This window comes from Pipistrellus hanaki (genome assembly GCF_964339955.1).
Source record: "Pipistrellus hanaki genome assembly, chromosome: X".
In the NCBI taxonomy this organism is placed as follows: Eukaryota; Metazoa; Chordata; class Mammalia; order Chiroptera; family Vespertilionidae; genus Pipistrellus; species Pipistrellus hanaki.
Genome location: NC_140524.1, coordinates 97,373,573 through 97,399,573, shown reverse-complemented (window position 1 = coordinate 97,399,573; position 26,001 = coordinate 97,373,573). Strand labels below are relative to the sequence as shown.

General features: G+C 40.1%; 1 protein-coding gene across 7 annotated transcripts in view; it reads left to right on the top strand.

Moving 5' to 3' along the window:
• The window catches only part of REPS2 (RALBP1 associated Eps domain containing 2), a 179,314-nt gene that overhangs the window by 45,910 nt on the left and 107,403 nt on the right, over positions 1-26,001 (top strand). For 4 of the 7 annotated variants that reach the window (XM_084869842.1, XM_084869839.1, XM_084869840.1 and 1 more), the window contains exons 2-5: positions 8,558-8,681; positions 13,341-13,489; positions 15,685-15,811; positions 21,965-22,062. In XM_084869842.1, the coding sequence (XP_084725968.1) occupies positions 8,558-8,681; positions 13,341-13,489; positions 15,685-15,811; positions 21,965-22,062 (498 nt within the window). The remainder of the gene's footprint in view (positions 1-8,557; positions 8,682-13,340; positions 13,490-15,684; positions 15,812-21,964; positions 22,063-26,001) is intronic. The other 3 variants (XM_084869843.1, XM_084869841.1, XM_084869838.1) reach the window with 1 other exon arrangement.

Sequence of the window (26,001 nt, the reverse complement as noted above, 5' to 3'; positions counted from 1 at the left end):
ATGTATAAATGGAGCAAATACATGTGTTCTTTTCTCCTAAAGGGATTGTTCACTTTAAAAAATATATATTTTATTGATTTTTTTACAGAGAGGAAGGGAGATGGATAGAGAGTTAGAAACATCGATGGGAGAGAAACATCGATCAGCTGCCTCCTGCACACCTCCCACTGGGGATGTGCCCACAACCAAGGTATGTGCCCTTGACCAGAATCGAACCCGGGACCCTTCAGTCTGCAGGCCGATGCTCTATCCACTGAGCCAAACCGGTTTTGGCATGGGAGTGTTCACTTTAAAAAATATATATTTTAATTGATTTCAGAGAGGAAGGAGAGAGAGAAACATCAATGATGAGAATCATTGATCAGCTGCCTTCTGCACGCCCCCTACTGGGGATTGAGCCCACAACTCAGGCATGTGCCCTGACAGGAATAGAACCTGGGTCCCTTTAGTCTGCAGGTTGACGCTCTATCCACGCAAAACTGGCTAGGGCTGAGAGTGTTCACTCTTTAAGTTGTATTTACTTATTGTAGCTACTTACAGAAAATACCCTTCATGTATGGCATTTGAGGGTATCTGCAAGGATATAAAGTATAGCTCAGAGAGGCGGTATGTTTTTTATGCAGGGGTTGGTAGTCCTTCCTGTAAAGAACCTGGTAGTAAATATTTTAGGCTTTGTATGCCAAGAGGCAAAATTGAGGGCACTATACAAATACTTATATAATAAGAGAGAAAATAAATTTAAACAAACTTTTTATTGAAAAAAATTTAAAATACAATAATAATAATTGAGCACAATTTTTTTTTTTTTTGATAATGCAGGTCTGTTAGAAGGAAGCATGGACTTCTTGGTTTTGAGGTAACATTTTACCTAATGGGATTCAAAGTTAGTGTTCCCTATCATCAAATGGATTGCAAATGTTCATCTGTAAAAACCATTCTCAACATATGGGCCATATAAAACCAGGCAGTGGGCCAGATTTGGCCTATGAACAGTAGTTTTCCAACCCCTGATGTAATGGAAAGACTGTGAGCTTGGAATCTAGGCGCATGTAGGCTTGAGTGCTAGCTGTGAACTTTTGACCTTGAACATATTACTTAACTTTGAGTTGTGGCATTTAATAGTGCATAAACAGAAGGTAATAATACCTACCTCACAGAATAAATAACATTCCTATCTTTGTTGTGATTTTGCCTTAGGATTTTAGTTTTGTATATGCTGCTGTAATTTAGCTAGACTGACTTAGAATTTGTATTTAACAGATTCAAAAGCCAATTTTTCTAGGGAGGGAATAGAATACTCACGTGGTCTCAAAGTACTATGTGAAAACATGTTTTTGCAATGGAGAGATCTGGCAGTCACCACCTTAACGAAATGGCTAAACTTGGCAACCAGTGGTGGGATATTCTAACACAGTATCACCTGTGTGCTGTTCTTGCCAGAAATGTTTGACTTGAGTGTTACCACAAGGAAACATACAAATCCAAAATGTGAAATGTTCTGTGGGACAATTTGCCTGAACTCTTGAAAGGATTCAGTGTCATGAAGAATCAAGGGGAATTGTTCTTGACTAGAGGAAGACTAAGAAGACATAACAAAAAAAAGTAATGCATGAACATTAAGTCTTGGATTGGAAAAAGAAAACCCAGTTCTACCATTTTTAGGATAACTAAGGAAATGAATGGATTATGTGTTATATGATAATATTAATGTTTGAGGTGTGATGATTGATGGTATAAGAGAATATTCCTGTTCTTGGGAGGTAAAAATATATTTAGGGGTAGAAGATGGGCGAGGGAAAGAAGAGGAGAAGGAGAGAGAGAAGAATAAGTTTTGTTCAGTGCTATTCATTTTCTACATGGCACAATTCTTTCAATGGGAGGTGCCCAAAACATTTTAAATTAATACTTTTAGGAATTAGATAGGCTTCTCTTTCTGAAATCATGCCTAAGCATTGAATGTCTTCTTTCTCTTTAACAGTATAGTGGTTTGGCTTAGGCATACACTATGGTACCTAATATTAGGTAATTGGATATGACGGTTTATATTTTCTTGGGTTGCTCACCCAGGTCCCTCGGAACTGAAAGTCCTTGATTTTTAGAACTTATAAATGAACAGAAAGGGGAAACCCAGGATAGTTGATGTGACTCTTCAGCTATTTCCTGAGAGGCTAAGGTACAACTTGCAAGCATGTACTTCAAAGTCTCCTTTATATTTCTGTTGTTGGGGGCTGAGATCCCTGGGGGTATGCTGAGTAGAAGGCGGTCCAGAGAAAGGCCTGCTGTGCATCTTTGGAGTGCTGAGTGGTTGGAGCACCAATGAGGTATTTTGGGCAACTGAGGCAGAGGGCAAGAATAAAACATGGTGGAGGCCTGCTCTTCATATTTTGACCCTAACCAGTCCCTCCTAGCTGAGAAGGGAGGGAACAAAGAAATTAATATTCTGTTATATTCTTGCAGGAACTCTTATGGCTATATGGTGTGAGATAAAGCCTATTTAGCAGACACTTGTCAAAGTACTTATAAGACGAAAGAACAATTTTGCTACTGCAGGCTGTGAAAATAATTCGACAAAAGTCCACTGAACAAGTGAATATACAGCAGGCACTATAAAGTATGAGTCTTGGGGGGTACAAATGGTAAAAAATATACTCTTGCTTTGTGTTGGGCATTTGGGAAGGAGATGGGGTACAGCGGAAACAATGGCCAAAATACCGATTTTGCTATATTATAAGGCTAGTGATGTGATCGAAAGCTAGTGAAAAGGATTATGGGAATGCAGGAGACATGCCATATGGACTTGACTAAGGTTTCAAAGATAAGATTTGAAGGAGGAGCCTGGTTGGTAAAGAGGTTGGGAGACATCCAGCTTCCAGGCAGGGGACTCACCAGGTGCCCAGAGGTCTGAATAACTCTCATGTGTAGAGAGATGGTTGGAATGTGGAATCGCTGAAGCCTTAGATGCAGGGTGGGGAGGAGACAGACATGGGGTTGTTGGAAAGGTAGTTTGGGCCAGATGGTAGGGCCTCAAAAGCCATGTTCAGGTGTCCAGGTTTAATAGGAAAGTGTAAAAGGAGCCCCGGAAGCCTGTTCGAGTTGGGGGATAATCTTGTTATAAGACATCATGGAGGGAATATGGAGAATAATGGTGTGTGAAGTTTCACAGTCTAGATTCAGGACCTGAAGCAGTGGGGAGAGAATAAAAAAGAGGGTCCACTGGCGAATTTGTTCTCCCCCTCCCACCAAGACTTTTTAAAATTTTAAATCTTTGTAAGGAAGTCTTTAAAAAATATTTGAAAGAGAGAAGCTTATTCAAACCTTTGAACAGTTCTGAAAATTTACTACATTCCAGCTAGGAAAGAAAGTATTATTTCAGGCAAACTGGAATGGGTGTGGGCTGATTACTCCGCACAGTCACTTAATCTTTCAGAATTAGGTAGGAGGGAAGCTATTTTAGTGGACTTCAATCTTCTTCCAAAACTTTGTCCAAAGTTCTTTTCCAATGGTCGGTGAATTTTTCTGATTCATATCCAGCACCCTGACAGTTTAGTTGTACATCTGTAAGCTCTAAGGAAGTTGATTTCATCCATTTCTTTTTTCTTCATCTCTTGCCTTCCACCTGAGAAAACAAACATCAGTCCATAGGTTCTTGTTCTGTATTAGAAATTTGCACAATGTGTAATCTAAGATGGATCCAGCTGAGTGTTACAGGTTTGGAGTTTAGACTAAAGAAGAGGCATGAAATCTCTTCATTGTTTTTCTTTGTTTTGAGAAAAGCTTAACAACTTGGACTGTTTGAAGGAGCAGTTATATAAAATATCTCCTGCTAACCAAGTATTTGGGACAAAGCACCACATTATTTTCTTTAGATTGCATCAAAGTATTTCTGCTCACAAATTAGAATCTTTCCATGAAGAATTTAGACTTAGAACATTTTATTTATTTATTTTAATATATTTTATTGATTTTACATAGAGAGGAATTGAGAGGAACAGAGAGTCAGAAACATCGACCAGCTGCCTCTTGCACATCCCCCACTGGGGATGTGCCCGCAACCAAGGTACATGCCCTTGACCGGAATCGAACCGGGACCTTTCAGTCCCCAAGCCGACGCTCTATCCACTGAGCTAAACCGGTCCCGGCTAGACTTAGAACATTTTAAACCTCGATAAACAAACAAAGAAAATAACCCTACAAAATTAACCTGCTTTTAGGATTGAGAAGTATCCAATTTATGAGGTTCCACAAGTAAGTTCTAAAGGCTTATCATTAGTTTATCTTCCTGTGGCTCAAATATTCCTGAATGTTCTTGAATGTCTCCTGGATGTGTACTAAATGACGTATGGGCTCACTTCACTTATGTTCTTTTATATCACAGTTCCCCTTATTCTGTGTTGGCTACAAAACAGTGATTCTAGTGGTATATAGGATCTAAGGACAGATTCCAGGGTAAAAAAAGGTGATTTACTAATGTCAGATTCAGGTGCTACTCTCAAAATTCCATAGTGAGTGGTTTAACAGCAATTTCAGTTATCTTTAAGAGCTTTTCAGTTCTATGTGGTAGTTATGGTAAAGAAATAACCAAGAGTTAATAATACTAAATTAAAGTTGTTAAGTTGTTTACATACCAAGGATTCTAATTTCTTAATATTAGAAACTATTCTGCAAGATAACTATATTGATGTTGGAATTACACTAATGACACTGGTGTTTTTCTCTAGGTACAGGCAAGCCTGTACCTGAAAATGTAATTTATTTACAATAAAGGGATTGTATTGTGAAACTCAGTTACTTTTTTAAAAAGATTTTATAATTGATTTTTAGAGAGCAAAAGGTAGAAGAGAGAGAAACATCTATGTGAGGGTGAAACGTCGATTGGCTGCCTTTTGTACACCCCCATTGAGACAGCAATCTGGGCATGTGCCCTGACCAGGAATCTAACCTGTGACCCTTCTGTCCAACGGCTGATGCTCTAACCACTGAGCAAAACCCGCCAGAGCAACAATTTCTTTTTATTTTTGAGGGTTGGTTCATTCACTTGATTGAGAATTTTTGGACTATATTCTGAGTGTCTATCCTTGTGCCTGGAGATGAATGGAATTTACCCCTTGTCCTAGACAGAAAACATTTTAATGAGAGGCAGAGATAAGCATATAATATAATGTGATGTGTTTGAATAGACATTAAAGGCTTGAATATAGAGAATTTCAAATGTGTACAGAAGTACAGAGGAGGAGAATGAACTCTCATGAATCTATAATCTAATTTCAATAGTTTTCAACTCTTGGTCAGACTTGTTCCACCTATACTCCCCACTTACTTCCTTCTCTCCTTTTATTTGGAAGCAAGTCTAAGACAGTATATCATATAAGTGATGTTTTTGGACATTTGAATAGTCAGAGAATATGCTTGGAAAATAAACCATACCTGGGGTCTTGGGAAGAAACATAGGAGTTAAATCTAGTAGGGAGTGAAGAGGTTTGAGTTCCAGGTGAATGGGATGGAACCTAACAATTATTGAATACTAGAGGCCCGGTGCATGAATTCGTGCATGGGTGGGGTCGCTTGGCCTGGCTGGCAATTGGGGCTGATTTGGGCCATGGGAGATTGGCTGTATGAGTGAACTGACCACCTTGGGGCAGCTCCTGTGTTGAGCATCTGCCCCTGGTGGTCAGTGCGCATCATAGCAACCGGTTGTTCAGTTGCTTAAACTTTTATATATATAGACTAGAGGCTCAGTGCATGAAATTCATGCATGGAAGGGGGGTGTCCCTTAGCCTGGCCTGCACCCTCTCCAATCTGGGACCACTTGGGGGATGTCTGACTGCTGGTTTAGGCCCGATCCTGCAGTCGGACATCCCTCTCACAATCCGGGACTGCTGGCTTCTAACAGCTCTCCTGCCTTTCTTCCTGATCGCCCCTAACTGCTTCTGCCTGCCAGCCTGGTTGCCCCCTAACCGCTCTCCTGCCAGCCTGATTGACACCTAACTATTCCCTTGCCAGCCGGATCACCCCCAACTGCCCTCTCCTGCTGACCTGTTCACGCCCAACTGCTGTTTCTATTGGCCTGATTGCCCACAACTGCCCTCTCCTGCTAGCCATCTTGTGGTGGCCATCTTGTGATGATGTGAGGGCATTGCACGAGGGTGCAAGGATCACCTAGACTTTTATTAGTATAGACAAATTTCTAAGTATTGTATTAGGTTCATTTAGCATTTTATTTATTTATTTATTTATTTATCCTTCCAATAGTCTTATGAGGGAGAGAATATTTCTAATTAGATTTCAGGCAGATTAAATTAACTTGCCCAAAGTCATAAAACTAATTAGTTTCTTCATTGAAAACCAACCTTGACTTTAAGGCTATTTACTTTATTTTTTAATACTCACCTGAGGATATTTTTTATTTATTTATTTATTTATTTAAAATATATTTTATTGATTTTTCACAGAGAGGAGGAGAGAGGGATAGAGAGTTAGAAACATCGATGAGAGAGAATCATCGATCAGCTGCCTCTTGCACACCCCCTACTGGGGATGTGCCCGCAATCAAGGTACATGCCCTTGACCGGAATCGAACCCGGGACCTTTCAGTCCGCAGGCCGAAGCTCTATCCACTGAGCCAAACCAGTTTCGGCAGGATATTTTTTATTGATTTGAGAGAGAGAGAGAGAGAGAGAGAGAGAGAGAGAGAGAGAGAAACATTGATCAGTTAATTCCCATACTCATCCTGACTGGGAATTGAACCCACTACCTTTTGATGTATGGGTCAACACTCTAACCAACTGAACCACACAGACCAGGGCTTTAAGGTTATTTAGTTTCCTGCCTCCTATAGCATGTGCACTAGATACAGAGATGTGAAAGGGCAAGATGTGTTTGGACAGTGGAGAAGCTGAATGCAGCTACAGAACTGTGTGCATATGTGTGTGTGTCCTGAGATGAAACTAGGAAAAACTGCTCAGGAACAGGTTGTGAATGGTCCTTAATGCCATACTAAGGAGATGGAATTTTGTCCTGAGAGTGGTTGGGATCCAGGCTGAGATGTCTTGAGGCATGAAAACAGTATTGCTAAATGAAAAAATGGTGCAAAATAGTATGTGGTGTTTTAGTTGTATGAAGTATTGAATAACCAACAGGAAAAACACAGGTGTGCATTATACTAGTATATATCTAAGATAATAAAAGGGTATTATGCTAATTTGACCGGATGTCCTTCCTTCTGGACAAAACTGCAGCCGGCGGGGACTGCGGCCCCTGGCCATGGCAGTGGCAGGGGCTGTGGCAGAGGTGGCATAGGCCCCTGGCCATGGTGGCAGCAGTGGGCGGGGGCTGGGGCCAAGGCCCTTGCATGAATTTTGTGCATTGGGCCTTTAATATATATATGACATTTTTAGAAGAACATATACTGTTTTCCTCTGGGGCATAAAAAGTCGGGGATGCTTTATAATTTTTCACATCCACTTACAATTATTTGAACTTTTGAGTATCAAAAAGTCATTGAATTTTAGTTATTTTATTTTATTTTTTTATTTTATTTATTTATTTTTAATATATATTTTATTGATTTTACACAGAGAGGAATTGAGAGGGACAGAGAGTTAGAAACGTCGATGAAAGAGAAACATCGACCAGCTGCCTCTTGCACACCCCCTACTGGGGATGTGCCTGCAACCAAGGTACATGCCCTTGACCGGAATCGAACCCGGGACCTTTCAGTCTGCAGGCCGAAGCTCTACCACTGAGCCAAACCGGTCCCGGCTGAATTTTAGTTATTTTAAACCAACAATAGGATATGTGTTAATTTGAGATCTACAAATTAAATATTACAATAACTTTAAAAAATATATATTTTTATTGATTTCAGAGAGGAGGGAAGAGGGAGAGAAAGAGAAACATCAATGATGAGAGAATCATTGATCAGCTGACTCCTGCATGCCCCCTACTGGGATCAAGCTCGCAACCCAGGCATGTGCCCTTGACCAGAATCAAACCCAGGACCCTTTAGTCCACAGGCTCTATTCACTGAGCATCAAACCAGCTAGGGTGCAATATCTTGAAAATACTTCTGTTTTATTCCTCTGAAATGAGCACTCAAGATGTAATTTTAATGCTTAGGAAATCATTTGCCTGAGAACTTAAAAAATAATCACTTTTAATTTCGATCAACTAGGATCATCCACAGGTAGTGGAAATGACTAATCTGTTCTGTTTTCACCTCCACCGACTTTCTAGATTTCATACATCAGAATCCACCCCCTGAAAAAGTCACTCTCTTTTGTAAGAAGCATAACAGCCATCCTTTGTTATCTTTAATTTTATTGTTGAAAGAGGAGGAATAATCAGTCCTGAAACATCATGAGTAGGTAGAATTTAATTATCTGAATTGAATAACTCCCTGTAAACGGTAAGAAAAAGAAACCCGTGTGTACACATAGGTTCTCCAGGGACTTGCGGTTAGCTGCACTGTGAAATCTTTGCGATTTCATAATATAGCTTGTCTCATTTCCCTGTTATAAAATGGGTTTTTTTCAGCATCACTCTTCTTGTCTGTTTTCAGATCACGGAACTGTGTGGTGCCAAGCGCGTTGGTTATTTTGGTCCAACTCAGTTTTACATTGCCTTGAAATTAATTGCTGCAGCACAGTCTGGCCTTCCTGTGCGGATAGAGAGTATTAAATGTGGTAAGTAGCTCCTAGTTATACATTTTATTACCCATGACCCGTTTCTTATTCCTGAGAACCATTTTTTAGTGGGTTTAAAGCCTATTTTATAAGCATGTGTGGAATTTCTTCTTGCTTTATCCAACTCCCCTGTAAACTGAAATAAGAAAACGTAGCAAGTATCTTAGTTTCTTTTTCTTTTTTTTTTTAAGTGAGAAATATTCAGAGAGCAACCTGAGATTAGTTCCTTTTAACTGACTTGCCATTAAAATAGATCTTGTTCTTTAGCAGGAAGAGATTGGGACGGGAATTCCAGAGCCATGGCAAAAGAATAGCGTTCAGTTTAATTTTCCACTTGAGCAGTTTATACTGTCATTTAAGGCTTTGTTCAGGACAAGGGGACAAAGTGTAAGTGGGAGAGTCTGGGTGGAACTACCCCATTCTCTCTCTCTTGTCCTTGTCAGTCATATCAGCTCTGATCATCCTTTAATTCCCCAAGTCTTGAAGCACCATTCTGATTGGTAAGTACTTTTGGGGTACCAATTTTGGCAGAATGAAATTATCTTCTCAAAGTTTTCATCGATCATTTTCTTACCTTGCCATCCCTGCTCCCAACACACTGTATACTTCAGCACTTTCCACAACTTGAACCAAAAGCAAAGCTCCAGACTCTTGTCATCATTTATACTGCCTCAGTATTGGTTTTACAAATCTGTATGAAGAAGGTGAATATTCAGCACATCAAGGGATGTGCTGAGGTCCCCTGTAATTCTCTCTGATATGAATGACTTTCATATGTCCACACAGCATGCAGGAACTTTTTCCTTTTCCTCATATTGAGATGAAAACCACTCAGCTGTTTACACCTGTCCTGTGAAGTCCCTGGTAGACCTTGAAGTGGGTTCAGGATTTATGGTTAGTCCATGGTAACCTTGTAGGACGACTCCAAATAGCTGAGAAGATTCTCATAGCTTGGGGAAACACAGCCCTTTTACCCTAACCATCAGAGGACTGTGATCATTCTGCTCATCTTTATCAAAAGTTTAGTGTATGTGAGGCACTGTCTCATTTAGTCTTCACAAGTCCTACATTCAGTATTGGTATCAGTTTGTGCTGCCTAGGATAAGCTGTGGTAACAGACACCACTGAAATCTCGGTGTCATAACAAAACAAAGGTTCGCTTCCTGCTTTGCAGTGGGTGGGGGTGAACTCTAGGGCAGCTGCCCTCCATGTGGTGGCTCTGTTATTCTGGTTGCTTGTTCCCGTGGCACCTCCAGCACAGCACCTGTTCCCATAATTGCCAGAACAGAGAAATAGTTTCCCACCCTAGCAGCTAAATGCCTGGATGTGACTCATGTTACTGCTACTCACAGTGCATTGGCCAGAACTTGTCACATGATTTGTTGAACTGCAAAGCAGATTGGAGGGGTTGTAATTTTCTCATGTGCCTGCAAAGAGAGAAGTGGCCGAACAATGGCAGTCTTTATTATGTGACTGTTATTATCCTTATCTTACAGATGAGGAAATTGAAGTTTAGGGCAGTTGGGTAACTTGCCTAAGGATGCAAGGCTAGTAGAGTTGGGAGCCAGGAGCTCAGCTGCCAGTTCCTATGCTCTTCATTGTTATGCAAAGTAGCTTCTTCTTGATTCTTCTTTCTGTTTAGTAAGTGCTGACAGTAATCTGTAATCATGGAATATTATCCAAATGGGGAACAAATCTGACCCAAAAGGCATCCCTTGGTATTACATAATTTGGTTCCTTGAAACAAGTTTCTTGATGGAGCATAATTTCAGTGGCTCGTTTAGTGTTTATTGCAAGACATAGCAGTCACTGCTGTTAGTCCCTAGCTGTAGTTAAACTTACATCACAGCGGATTTGTGGTGGGCACTGATAGTTTCCATTCCATTGTAAATGGGCATGAAGCTTTATTGTAGCATCTTCCAACTTTATCTTCTGGAGAAGTTAGAATTGTTTTGTTGTATACAAGAATGAAGTTCAGACACCTTTGTTGCTTATTTTAAGCAAGACTGAAATCTTTTACCTGCTTTGTGCCCAAATCTATAGTTCAGTTTCCGAGGGGGTGGGGAATAGGTGGGAGGATTGCCTGTTATCACTTGTGTATAGGATTAACACTTTTCACAAACACAAGGCTTTCACCGAATCCGGTTTGGCTCAGTGGATAGAATGTCGGTCTGCGGACTGAAGGGTCCCAGGTTCGATTCCAGTCAAGGGCATGTACCTTGGTTATGGGCACATCCCCAGTGGGGGGTGTGCAGGAGGTGGCAGCTGATGGATGATTCTCTTTCATCGATGTTTCTAACTGTCTATCCTTCTCTCTTCCTCTCTGTAAAAAATCAATAAAATATATTAAAAACAAACAAACAGAAAACAAATACAAGGCTTTCTCAGTTGTGTTTTATAAATCCTGATGCCTTTTACCTCTGACCTACAGAGCTTTAAATGCAAAATAAAAAATAGAGGCCACCCCTAGACATTCTAATCTGTTTAGCCTGGGATATAGCCTGAACACTGAGATTTTTAAAAAAAAGATAATGTTTTTATTGATTTCAGAGAGGAAGGGAGAGTGAAAGAGAAATAGAATTATCAACAAGAGAGAAATAGCTCAACTGCCTCTTGCGTGCCCCCAACTGGGGATAGAGCCCACAACCTGGGCAGATGCCCTGACCTGGAATTGAACCTGTGACCTCCTGGTTCATAGGTTGACACTCAACCACTGAGCCACACATGCTGGGCTAAACATTGGACTTTTAAAGAGCTCCTCGGGTGATTCTTATGTGCAACCAGTGTTGAGAGTGCTTCTAATTGAAAGCTAAGTGGAGCATTTTCAAGAGCTTTGCTTTAGCTACGAGTATTTGGTTATACCTGGGCCTGAACTGGGGTGAGGCAAGAGGCACCAAGGGTGCATAATTTAAAGGTGCACTCACTCTCAGGGCCCTGCAAGTGTTGACTCTGCATTTACTAGTACATGGCCCTGAGACTGAGTGTCCCCTTAAATATTGGCCCTAGGCATCTCTTGCCTCACCTTAGTCAGAGCTGAGTTAAACAGCCAGGGTTATTTGTTGAACACCAGTAAAATACTGGGTGGGGAGCTTGCAAATGCTGTACCATTTACTTCTCCCCCCACCCTCATGCACTCAGAAGTAGAATCATCCTCTCTTGGGCAGATCAGAGTACAAATTATTTATGTGATCTTGTTCCATCTTTTCAGATCCTTTTTTGCAGAGTAGAAACAAATACCTTTCTGAGAAGACACCATAGGATTAGCTTATATTTGATTTGTTTTTCTCTTATGAAGTCCATTCCTGTTTTGAGTGCTAGAGAGCTGCTGAAGTTGGGAAACATTAAAACAGTAAAAAAAAAAAAAAAAAAAAAAAAAAAAAAAAAAAAGGCAGCCATCCTCTCTTTAGGAGAGTCTCGGTTTAATTTTCCAGATTGGTTATCCTATTTAAGTCTCTTGGGCTCTTGGCTGATGGATCACGCAGGGATCTGTCATATTGCCTACTTCTTTGATTCAAATGTGGACATAGCAACTAAAAATAAACATGATGTGGATATTAGAGATCCAGGGGCCTTCTTTGCCTGGGGAACTAGGATACTTGCTGTTGCTAAGATGTTTCCTGGCTTTAGCACAGCATCAATCATTGGAAATGCAGCTGTGTTTTCAGAATAGTGAGCTGATAGGAGCGCAAAGGCACACTGAGTATTATCGTGAACAGGGGATACAGATGCAAATCATTATGCACAATTCACAATATTATCCCCATTCTTGGACTTGTTTGTGTTGTGCAATTTGCTGTGCTGAGAACTAGAAATGTGCCAAAGCATTATTTTTGTTTTCAGAATAGTTTTGTCAGATTTGAAAGATAAGTAAATATATCAGACTGCTACTTTTCAGTTCTTTGTAGCCTTGCGAGTGTGGCTAATGGTTTTGACAGTAGGATCTGGCTGAACATCGGACTAATTGCTTTAACTTAATACCGTTTTCCTTATTCCATTATGAAAAGACTACTGGAGATTGACTGTGAAAGTTTATTAAGGAATAACATAGGATAAGAAACTGTTCTTCCCTGGGAATGAAGTACCATTTTGTAGGGCAGCAGCACTGGCACTAGTAAAGAGCCAGCTCTGGCACAGATGAGCTTGTGTGGTCTTGGGGATGCTATTTAGTTCTTCAAATGATTGATATCTAGTTCCACATCTGTAAGTGAAGGCTAATGATAGTCTTACCTTATTGCGTTGTTGTGAGGATTAAATGAGCTAATATTTGCAGATCTTAATACAGTGTCTGGCATACAATAAGTGCTATATAAGTTTTGCCTGCTATCATTTGTCACTTATTTATATAATATCACATCTTTCTTTTTTTCTTGGTGCTGAAATAAAGGATGAAGTGGGAAATGAGTCCAAACCCTGAATTAGGTCCACAAAGACTTAATGGCATTTAAAAATGTTAAGCCAGAATACTTTGGTAAAACTGGTAGCATTTTTCTGTCTTGACATTATTATAAGAGTCCTTATTGTGTTGAAATAAAAATTTAATCTATATTTAGTGCTCTGGAAATTTTCCTCACAAGTGATTCATCTTTTGGACAATGAGTTCCCCTTTCCTCAGTTCTAAAATAAAGTCTCACTTCAGCTTCTCTGATTTTGCTCCTAAAGAATTGCCGCTGCCTCGATTTATGATGTCAAAGACCGACAGTGACATACGATTTGGGAACTCAGCTGAGCTGCATGGAACTAAGGCTCCAATTCCATATTTAATCTCAGAAAAAAATACCTTCAAAAGAATGGATGATGAGGATAAACAGGTAAACAATCTGATCAGGCATGTCCATTTGACCATGGAACCTCACGCAGCAGTGCCTCTTATCTGCTGTCAAGCTTCCAGCAAATCGCACCATCTGGGTTACAATTACAGACTTGGAAGTGAGCCAGTGAAATTTCCTTGTAGTAAGAAATGGAGGCCAAATGCATAGGAATTATCATGAGCCACCATGGGCCCTTGAGAGCCTACATCAATGTAGAGTTGTATCCAAAGTAAGGCCACCAATTTAGCACACTCATTTGATTAATGTACTTCCAAATGAGTTTTTTTTTTTTTTTAAATGTATCTTTTAGGAGTTTTCCAAGAAAGTCTGGAGGAAAGGTTTCTCTGGCTAGATATGTTTGGATAATGCCGCTTCACTATTCTGGGGGAAGACTAAATTCTCAGTCTTGGAGATTCATAGTGCATATTAGCACGTTACATGCCCTGAGAAGTCCTGCAATAAAGGGACATGGAGAAATGTATTTACTAAACTTCTTTCACCAGGACATCTTTTTGTTGGGGTGCATGCTTGGAAAGCACCTTGAGAACTACTGTCATTGCACATTAGCAAGTTAGGAACAAGAATATGGAGGATGGGCTTTTAAAATTAGACCAACCTATATAATAAAAGCCTAATATGCAAATTAACTGAACGGTGGAACCTCTGGTGGAATGAACAGTCGCTATGATGCACATTGACCACCAGGAGGCAGATACTCAACACAGGAGCTGCCCCAAGCTTGCAGGCCCCAGGCCAGCCAAGGTGGGTGCCAGCGGGGCCTCTGATTGCCCCATAGAGGGAGGTAACCAGTGGTGGGGGGTGGGACTGGACAGTGAGGAGGAGGCAGCGGCAGTGGGCGGGGCTGGTGATCAGGCTGGCAGGGGAGGGCAATTAGGGCCTCTAGTATATATATAAAAGGCTAAGTTGACTCGCACATGCACGATACATATAAAACTCTCACTGGCGCCAGTTGCATGCATTATGTTTCAATCTATCATTGTTGATTGTGAATTTGGTTGACACTCTATTATAGAGAAAGGGTGAATAGCAATATTAAAATATTTCTTCTAATTAATTTCCTTTCAATGCGCATAAATCTGTGCACCAGGACACCGGTAATTTTATATTTAAGTGAGGTGTAGCATGTTCTTCAAGGATATATATAAAAAGGAGCATAGGAATCTTCAGTTACCACTATTTGGCATGCTTTCCTATCAGCATTTGGAGAGGAATGAGGGTTGACTATCCCAGGATGGTTGGTGCCCTGGACCCATCTCCTGGCTGTGTGAGTAAGGACATATCCTTTTGGCTGGGTTTATGGTAGGCCCACCCAATCTGTGAGTGTGAGCTTACAGTTCAAAGCAAATATTCTTTCATTTTTCTTGAAGAAAAGTCTAAATCATTACCTCAGATTGCATTTTTTAGAATAATAGCAATTATATAGTGCCGGTGTTGATAAAAAGTAGTGTTTCTTTGATACTTGGGCACTCTGAAATTACCACTCTGTTGGTAGCATTAAAATATAGAGGAGGAAACCCAGTAGCAGAGTAAGGTTGCTTTTCTTGCCTAGGATCCAACATCAGGTTCACATTTGAATTGGGATTCTAATTGTAACTTGTTTAAGGCTCCATCCTAGTGTTTATGAGTGGGCTAGTTGGAGTGGTTCACCCATAATTAACTATTTTGCAGACTCTTGATATAAAAAAAAAAACCACTTGCCATTTTACTTGGCATAGTAAACTCTCAGAATATGTAGTATTAAGCATTTAAAATATTTTTAATAGCCACATTTGCTGGAAGACTTGAGTGTAAATCCAGAAAGAAAGGGCCTTTATTAATGAATGAAAATTGAATCTATTCACAAAGAGATCAAAATTGGGGAGTATGAATGTTACTTCTTGTGATGATCAGTGTCTTTTATTTTCCAAAGGAAAATATTATTGGAATAACAAAGTGTTCCAGGCTTGTTTTACTAATTTAGGTACCTGAGTGCTGGTGAGACTTGATTCTCTGGGAGACTTTTGAATCCTCAGACACTGATTTTTAATCCAGCTGAATTTTTGGGAAAACATTTCCTCCGTTTGTTAAACCAACTGGCTCACCAGCAGCAGAGCTGTGTTATACTTCATAACTGCAGCTCAGAGTGCCAGGCTTCTCCTGTGATTGCTTCTGAACTCTGCTCTGATTTTTTGAAGCAGGAAACACAGTCTCCTACGATGTCACCTCTCGCCTCCCCTCCTTCTTCTCCGCCTCATTACCAGAGGGTGCCCTTGAGCCATGGCTACAGCAAACTGCGGAGCAGCATGGAGCAGATGCATCCAGGTAAGAGGCGATCTGCAGGCCACCTGTCCCGGGCGGGGTCTTAGAGACTCCTTAATCTATCAGGCCACAATGCTGCCAGCTGCTGAATCTCCGGACTTAATTACCTCTGTCTTTGGAAACATGGCTCAATTTAATTTTTTTCTCTCAAGCCAGGTTTAAAAAAATAAAACGAAATATATCTTAGTAATGCCTTGTCTCCTACAAACTTTAGACTTGTAAACAACAATTTCGATGATTTAATCTCTCATATACAGATTTCATCACACAGGAAAGTGGCATATTAAGGGCTTGTGTTGTTTTGGAAATGTTATTCTTTCCTGCAAACATACCAAACATATTTATGTAAGAACTGCTTTTATGGAATGACTTAAAAATATAACTGCAAATGCAAAAGAGTTGATTCAATCGTTAAAGGCTGATTGCATAAATGGAATTATTTAGCTCTTGTGTTTGGGAATAGGAATACAGGAAATGACAGGGAAAGCATTTTGCTGAGAAGTGTATGGAGTGTCCGTTGTGGATTCGCCTGCTTGCTCACATTCAGGCTGTGATGGCGATGCTATTGGTAAAATCCGTTAGTTGGTTCTAAGGATGACACGCAGAGTTGGCTGCCTAGGCACAGTGCTAAAACTCCATAAATTCACTGCAGCAGCTTGTCCTCCTGGGGCTCAGACTCCTAGTTTAAGATATGACCAATTAAAGGTATTCTAGAATTGGATACCCGTAATCCCCCTTTTTATTTTGTGGACTATGGCTGGAAATGACCCAGTTTCTGCAGGCTTTTGTTGCATTGAAAATAGTGATGACTTCTAGAGGGACACAGATATAAAATGTGTGCTAGCCTGGACCAGAGAGAGGCTGTAATCTTGCAGGAAGAAGCAGGTATAGCATAATGGAAAAATCTTTTGATTGGAATCAGAAGGTGTGGGTTTATGTGACTAGCTATGTGACCTTGGGCAAGCCATTTAACTGTTCTGAAGCATGGTTTCTTCTCTTTTAAAGTGGAGCATCTTGTAGGGGTATTGTAAGGTTTAGTGAGAATGTGAGTATAAAATCTGATTAGAAATTAAGTCCTTTGCAAATGCAAGATATTGTAACAAGAAATAATTGTCCTGGAACTTGATTGTCCTACTGATGTCTGAAACAGAATGGGGTTGAGAATTCATTTTCCTTTTGCAGTTCAGTCCCCCTCCTGCCTGATTTCCCTGTTCTTATTTATTTTTCAAAATTTATTTTATTGATTTTTTTACAGAGAGGAAGGGAGGGGGATAGAGAGTTAGAAACATCAATGAGAGAGAAACATCAATCAGCTGCCTCCTGCACACTCCCTACTGGGTATGTGCCCGCAATGAAGGTGCATGCCCTTGACCTGAATTGAACCTGGGACACTTGAGTCCGCAGGCTGATGCTCTATCCACTGAGCAAAACTGGTTAGGGCTGATTTCCCTGTTTTTAGAAATGGGTTTTTAAAAATTCCTAATCTTATTTGGGCTTGGAAGTTGGAGTCCTATGCCTAGCATGGTACTTAATTTTTATTTTTAATTCACAGGTGAGTCATTTTTGTTCAGTGTATCACCATGTTCCACCCTGTCTTTTTTTTTTTTTAAATATTCCTTAAAAACCTTTTCTGTACTAGCTTTATTTCATGGCCATTCTCTCCTCATCCCATTCAAATTTGGCTTCCGTTCCCCCAGTGGCAAGGAGATAACCTGGTTCTCTCCATCTATTTTTGACTCTTAGTGGCACCTGTCAAGGTTGTTCATGTCTTTATGCTTTTTAAAAAAAGTCAGGTAAAAATTGCATGTGATAAAATGCACACATTTAAAATACTCAGTTTAGTTTTAACAAATGGATGTACCCATGTAACCACCATTTTGATCAAGAATAGAACATTCCCATCACCTCAAAGATGCCCCTTTCCAGTCACCCTCTGCTCCCTAGTGCAAGCACTGTGCTGATTTTTATCACTATAGATTAGTTTTGTCTTTTCAAGAACTTCATATAAATATAATCATATTGAACGACTGTACTCTTACTTGTCCGCCATCTTTCCCTCAGCATAGGGGTTGAGATTCATCCATATTATGTATATCAGTAGTTTGTTCCTATTTATTACTCAGTAGTGTTCCATCACATGAATGGATCACAGTTTGATGAGCTGTCCTCCTGTTGATGGACATTTGGGTTGTTTCCAGTGTTTGGTTGTTATGAATATGAGTGTGACATATGTTGTAATTTCCCTGGCACCTAGGAGTGGAATTGCTAGACTTAGAGTAAATGAATAAGAAAGTACTAAAAGAGTTTTCCAAAGTGGCTCTATACATCCCACTGCCAATGTATGAGAGAGTTCATGCTCCTTGAAAGCATTTGGTATTCTCAGTGATTTCTTTTTCTTCAGTGTTTTTAATTTTAGCCATTCTGTTAGATGTGAAGTACATCTGTTTGTGGTCATTCCTTTATTCTTGAAACATTGTTTTCCAAGTTTCTGTTATCCCTTCCTGGTTTTTCTCCTGCATTGTGATCCTTAGATTGATGAGCTGCTCTTCTAGAGGGTTCTTCTTTGTACAGCTTATCCATAGAGAGGAATCTGAGTGAACAGTCTCCTGTGTCTCAAGGAGTCGAGTTTCCCGGATCTAGCCATCCATTGGGAGGCTGTTTGGTCCCTGTAACTAGGAACAAGGCCATTAATAAATACAATGTTTACAGGCATTTCTATTTAGACTTCCCCATCTATGTAAGTCAAAGGAAGGGAGAATGCTTCTATCTGCAACTTGGGTCCATCTTGTGATTTTTGCTTCTAATTGATACTATTCACGTCAAAGCTTGTTAATTCCTGTTTTTATAATGTTGGTGGATTTTCTCCGAAAGGATTTTCTTTACCTATTTGCTTCATCTTCTGTCACATATCTTTAGGTCAAGAAGTAATAGAAGTTCACATGTCTTCCTTCTCTCTCTCTCTCCACATTTTCAGAACTCAATTTCTCCAACCCATTTGATGGGCTCGGGATTCTCTTTCCTATTTTTGTACTCCATTTTGCCTTTGGTCTAGACCAGCGGTCGCCAACCTTTCAGATCTCACAGACCACCAGTGGTCCGCATACCACTGGTTGGTGACCACTGGGCTAGACAGTAGTATATCTAAAACCTGTTAAACCTTAGCGACTCTGGTACTAAGCAATCCAGAGTTATTTTTAGTTTCCACCTTTTCAGAAAGGAGTTTTTCTACTGGCATAATTTTCTTGTAATATATTTTCTGGGGTCATTTCCCTGTTCAGTATTCTGCCATGATTCCTGGCTGGTGGGACATGTATTGAGTATGCCTTAAATCAGATGGAGCATCATCAGACCAGTCTGGAATTCAGAGCCCCTCTTCAGCTTCTCTCCTGGGCTCCTGTTAGTTTCATTTGCTGGATATAGCTGTAGCTAATGTTCATTGAGTAAGACTTACGTGCCAGGCATCATGCTGAGGTCTTTATGTGCATTATATTCTTCTTACCACAACCCTCAGAGGCCCATAATGCTATCCATATTGTAAAAATATGTTTAAATAATAGTGATACATGTATATAGTTAAATAATATTTACATGCCTATAGTAAATACAACTATTCTTCCCACTGAACTTGTTTCTGATCTCCAGAGGCAACTACTTTCAACTCTTTCACTTGTTTCATCTGATGTTTAATATGTTATCTCAGAATCAATATGTATGTTCTGCTTTTTCTTATGCTTATTATTCTGATGTATTCATTCTAGGTATCTACTCACATGACAGCATGGGCTGCGATGTTCGTTTCCTGGCCCTAAAAGTAGACTTGGTGGGCCTACATTTCTCATTTCTGTCCATTTCCAGCCTGTGTGACTATGGGTATTTCACTTTTCTGGGCTTCAGTTTCCTTTATAGGTGAAATAGCATAATCTCTCCTCAGAGGTTTGCTTTGTGGATCAAATGAGAAATATCAACATCTGAGCCTACCAGTTTCTGGCATATTGTAGGTGCTCAAATGTTCCCTAGTATTTTCTTTTGTGTTTTTTAGAATCTGGTATTCGTTTTATTTGTGAAATTCTTAAGTATTCTTGAAAGTCACCTGGTCACCATTCACTGGGTTGACTGCAGATGTAGGATCTTTATTGTGAAGTTACTCATGTCACTTCTAGTTTGACATGTACTGTTGTAGTTTGACATCGAATCTCCGATTGATGAAATCTTCAGCGTTTGTTTTATATCCCTATTCTTGGAGAAAAATGGTACTTCTAGATCCTCATTAAGCCTCTTCTAAGGGGATCTAAGAATTAATATTTTTTTGCATTGAGTTGCATGTCTGGTGTTTTATTTGGGAGGAAGGAGAGTAGAGTAGAGTTCAGATCCAGTTGTGGAGTGAGACAGCAGTCAGGCCAATGATGGCCTGAGTATCAGCTGTGGTGCTGATAGAGCGGATCAGAGCATGAGTCTTAGACTTGTGACTGCATGGGCTTCAGACACCTTTCTAGTCACAGGCAGGTGTGGCTAATCCAGGCTTTCCACAGGAGTAGGAAGAGAAAATCTGTCCTCTAGGCCTGGCCTCTCCAAAAAATGATCCTCCGTGTGGCTGAGTCTTCATTCGGCCTATTGATGAACTAGGTCTGTCTCTTCCAAGGGAAGAAGGTCCTTGTAGGTGAGGGACTGGAGCCATGGGCCAGATGTCCTCCCCCACACGGTTCCCTCCTAGGCAGTAGAGGCTTCCTCTTTCTGAAGGGAACCAGAATCATGTAGGATCAGCTTCCTATGGAAAGCTTATGACCATTCGTGTTCCAACTATGATACAGTTTACTGTTGTCCAAACCTTCTGGCATTAAGAGTTTAATTTGGTGTTCCATCAAAGTGAAATGATCTTAAAAAGCTTTCTCAACACCCGCCTACCAGCTGAGATTTATTTTTAAGATCTGGATTATGTGCTTCCTGTTTATGTTTTGATTTCAATTTTTATATTTTTAATAATTCTTAGCAGAGTCTGAAAATACACTAAATGATTTGTTAGGCCATGATTTTGATATGTTAATGTGTCTTATTGTGTTATAATCTTGTGTTCCAGTTTCTTGGATGAAATACAATAAGCAGATGTGAGCCGAGGAGTTGTTTGTTATTCTTGATGTGCTGTCATTATACCTTCTTTGTTTTAAAAAGATCACACTGTGCTAAAGGTGCTGCACTAACAGGCTGCTCTGTTCTCTGTGCCTAATTTTACTTATAAGTAAACTACAGAAAGAAAGCATTTTACTTCTTTACATACTTCCAAAAGCTCGAATTGTTAACCCAAACATCAGAAATGGTTTCATCTTGGATGATAATTTCTCTTTTCTATTGGAGCTGCATAATACATGGTTATGTTTAACTGTTTTTCTGCCCTATTGTAAAGGTCATTAAGTGTTCTGGAAATAAAAGGAATGAAAAAAAGTGTTCATTTTTGTGGCTTAAAAAACCTTTTTTTTTTTTTTTTAAAGGTAACAAAATTAGTTTTAGTTTGGTTATCAAATGATAAAATAATAAGTATAAAATACTTTTATTCTTAGTAAAAAAATAAATAAAAAATAAAACAAAATACATTTATTCTTTTTTTTTGTATTTTCCTCAACTTGGTTTCACATTCTTTCCAGAAAGGAAAAGAAGACAGTGCTATTTATTTCTCAAAAACAAACAAAATAAACGATAATATTGAGCCTTAGTATTTAAAATGCATATATATTTACTTCTTTGCAAGGGTGGGGGTTAGGGATAGGGGAATGAATGGAAGACTTTTAAATAGGAGGGTATATATAGAATTTACCTATCTCAAGAATTTGAACATTTATAACATGGCACTTTTCTAATGACTCTCATTGTTTTCTATCCCAATTTAGGTTCTCAACATTTCACCCTTATAATTTATTCCTAATCTTAACTTGATGTAAATATTTCCCTGCCTTATCATAAGTTGGTTGGATATCTTTAGATTGTTCAGTTAAATTGTACCCAGAGGCACCCAGGTTTGTTTGTCCTAGATGGCCCTATTCATATAATCTCTAATTCCTTTGATAATTCTGCCCTTAAAAGCAGACACTGTATCGGTTGGAGTGTGAAGTCATAATTCTTGGGTGGAATCTTTGTGTACCATGCTGACTTTCACTCCGGTTTCAGCTCCTTATGAAGCTAGACAGCCCCTTGTCCAGCCTGAGGGACCCTCATCGGGGAATCAAGGAACCAAGCCGCCTCGGCATCAGGCTTCCCTCATCCGGGTAAGAGATGTTGTGGGATTATGCCAATGGGAGACTTTGGGGACATGGTTTTTTGATGGCCCCTCTTTTTTTTTTTTTTTTTTTTTTTTTTTTTGCAAGGAAGATATAAATCTGCCCCCTCATGCAAAGATTGTACTTCTTGTTCTGTTGCTTGTATATTTCCCTAAATCTTTTTTGCTATATATGTCCTGACTGTCTCTAGACTAATCCAGGCTGGTTCCTGGCCATTGGTATGTCTCAAATGCCATTCCACCATCATCTACTTAATCATTAGGCACCTTCTTCAGGAGAGCTTTACTTTCCCCAGAACAGCCTGTTGATTCTCTGCCTTATTTATTCTTTATTATCATTCATCCAGTGCATAGTTAGCTGTTGCCCATTTGTTTTGTGCCTCTAATTACATTGCAAGCTTTTGGAAGGCAGAGGTAGTCCTTCTGTATTCTCCCTCAGTGCCTAGTTCAGTGCTGTTTGGAGAGCAATTATTTTACAAGTGGCAGCAACTACTCTCATATGTAACAGATACAAAAGAAATATTATGGTAGAAGCACAAGTGATATTTCAGTTTTTCCTGGCTACACCATTGCTTAGAACATTTCAGCTTTCCTCCAGTGTTTTCCCTTGGATAAAGAGCTTTTATTTTCTGTGTCTACCACTGTTTTCTTGTGTAGTATCTCTGAGCCCTGTGCTGGGGAAGTCATATTCTCAACAAAGGGTGTGTGTCTGCATGAGAGAAGTTATGAAAAAACTTGGTTCACTTTTTGACCCTAAAGACAAGAGGAAGTAGGGTGATTTGTATAACATTTCAACTGTCCAAGTTAGGAAGAGGATCATTTATGTGCAGGCAGTTCTACTCAAAACATACTCCCATAAGGAAGTGGGCTGGTGTCTGGACCAAAATAGACAAAGCTAAGGAAGATCGTGGTGTTCACTCAATACCCACTGGGAATGGGCACTGTTAGGCATGGTACAGAACGTTATCTTCTAAGGTGATAGTACTCTGTGTACAAAGAACTTCCTTTAAAAAAATCTTTATTGTTGAAAGTATTACATAGGTCCTCCTTTTTCTCCATTGAACTTCCCTAGCCCCCTCCATCCCATACAAAGAACGTTCTTACATACAATTATTTAGCCATAAGCAGAGTACTTATATTTAGTTTTCCTTGCCAATATAATATCTAGGTGCTGTTATATCTATTAGTATAGATGAGTTAACTGAATGAGAGAGTTTAAGTAATGGGTCTAAGGTTATAGTCATAATTCCTAAGTAGCAGAACAAGAATTTGAACCCAGGCCTGCCCAATGTCAAAACCTGCACTTCCAAATACTTTGCTACCCATTAGAGTCCCATGTTAGAAGGAGGTTAGATTCTAAAGTTTCTGCATAAATAAACACTGGGTGTAGTGAAAAAATATTCCTGAAAATACCTTATTGGTACCACATTGGAGAGCCAAGATGCCATTCCCTCCTAGATGCCGTAGAGCTCAATTTTACCCTGGAGTTAGAAGACAGCTGTTTCTTCAGATGAGCTCCAAATGTAGTAGTTGGCTGTGTTTAGAAGTCCTGTGGTATAAAAATATGTGTCTTTAAACACTAGAATTACACCCACGGTCGAGTGATGGTTACATTACGAAAGGTATAGGAGGGACTAGGGTTCATCTAAAAAATTCCCAGGGTGTGGCTGTACATGTTTATGCAGAGTATATTCTAGCACTGTGGAGACCGAATTCTTAACAGTTAGAGTGTCGGTCAAACAGGCAGTAATTCATGAACTTAGCAGGTCAGCTGGAGCTCACCAGGCCTTCTACCTGGCTCCCTGGATGGGATGGCCATGAGCTCTAGCTTGAATTGGTGTTCTGTGACTTCTCTTCGAATCTTTAGGTCCATTTTTCTGCTGATAAAAATGCATCCTGGGCATTTCACTCAACTAATGTTTACTAAACACCTATTATGTGCTAAGTACTGTGTTGAGAATACAAAAATGAGGCATAGCACTCCCATTTTCTGCCTTCATGAAGCTTATAGGGTATTGGAGGAGATGGCCATTAATCAAACACTCAGAATGTGATGTGAATGGAAATTACACTGTGCTTTGAAGGTGAAAAGGGGCCAGGGGTGGGAGGGCGGTTATGACCTAACCTTGGCAGGCAGGGAGTGATCAAGGAAGGCTTCCAGCAGGGAGTAATGTATGAGTTGAAATGAGAATGATTCCTAAGTTTTCAGCAGGTGGCTGGGTAGGGTTGGAGGAAGAAGGCAATAAGATAGAGTAATGTTTGTTTGGCACACAGACATTTTTTTATGCTTTGCATTTTATACACATCATCTCTTTCACTGTTCACAGCTATTTTATGAGGTAATCCCTGTTATTATTCCATTTTTCAGCTGCTAAAACCTGAGGTTTAAAAGACCTTATTTAATTTTACTCAAGGTTGTAGCCAGGAAGTGGTGGGCTGGAGGTCAAACACTGGACATGCTTCCTTAGTCTCTGGCTCAGGAACCGGATGGATGGTGATGTCATCTGTTAAACTAAGAGGCCTTGGATGAAAAACTGGTGTTGGGAGTAATAGGGAAAGATCATGCATTCCGTGTTGGATGCTGGGAATTTGAGCTTTTGAGATAGCCAAGAGCAGGTGTCAGATGGTAGGATTTATGAGGCCAAAGCTTTGGGGAGAGCGAGGCTGGACATAAGAATTTGGCAGCAATCGGCCATTAGGAGGACTTATGGTATAGTGCAGAAAAAAAACCAGACAGGTGCTTGCCCAGGCCTAGCCAAACTCTGTGTGACCTTGGGGCAAGTTGCTTCTCTTTGCTGTAATATGAATGACTTGGAATGGATTTCACAGTCCATTGTAATAATCTGCAACAGTCTGATTTCCTTAATGTTTATTTGGCATCAGCGGAGATTCCCCCCCCTCCTGTTTGGAGCATTGCCTTGTGTCTAAGAAGAGAGCAAGGGGCCTTTTTTGGGACAGCAGTATGTGGTTTTCATGGCTGATGTGTTTTTCTTTCTTTAGTTCTTAGGTTTCCTTCTTATGCCTGTTAGAACGGTTTGGCTGGGCTTCACGTCCCAGAAAGCAAAATGCCAACCTGAATTAGTCATGTAGGTGAGGGGATCTGAAGTGAAGGTTCTTGGTGGAAGACGATTAATACGGATTCGGCATGGAGCTAGGCCAAGCCAGGGTAACTAATTCCCCTCATGTTGCCATTTTAATGTGCTGATGGCAGCTTCCCCTGTGGCCTTGTGTTCAAGTCCTTCCTGACTGATTAGAAGGGGTGACTTCTGGGTACTGAGGAAGGCTTTCAAGGACCCTGGTCCAGCTCTGTTGCAGCTCATGGGCTTGACATTTTAGAGGTACTTATGCCAAAATCAGCACCCAAACTTTGGAATGAAGACTCTTTTTGGTTAATGTTTTAGGAATTTCAGGTTTTCTTTTATTCAGGGGGTGGAGGGTTGATAGTGGTTTGTAAAGAAGTAAAGTCTTCTTTTCTGCTTCATCTTTTATCTCATGTTTATAGTTCATTTTATGGTTTACTTTTCACAAGTCATCCTAACTGTAGACTATGTAGGCATTTGTAATTTTGCTGGCATAGGATTTAGAATTTCTCCCACTTTACTCCACTGTCTCTGTTTTTTGCCATGGTTGCCAGAAATTACCTTGTATTAAGACCCTGTCTCATTGACTCCTTAGCAACTTTTGACACTGCCTCATCACTTAGTGTCCATGATGCTGTCCTCTATTGCTCCTATGACTGTCTCTCCCTGATTTTTTTCATTTCTCCTTCCTCTGCCTGTACCAAACATATTGGAGAGCCCTAGATCCAATTCTCACTCTATTAGTCCTTAGTTATGTGGAGGTTGATGACCACATGTCTCCATCTGTCAGTCATCTTCACTTTAATGTCCCACTGTCACCCAGAAAACCAGCTTTCACTCCTCCATTC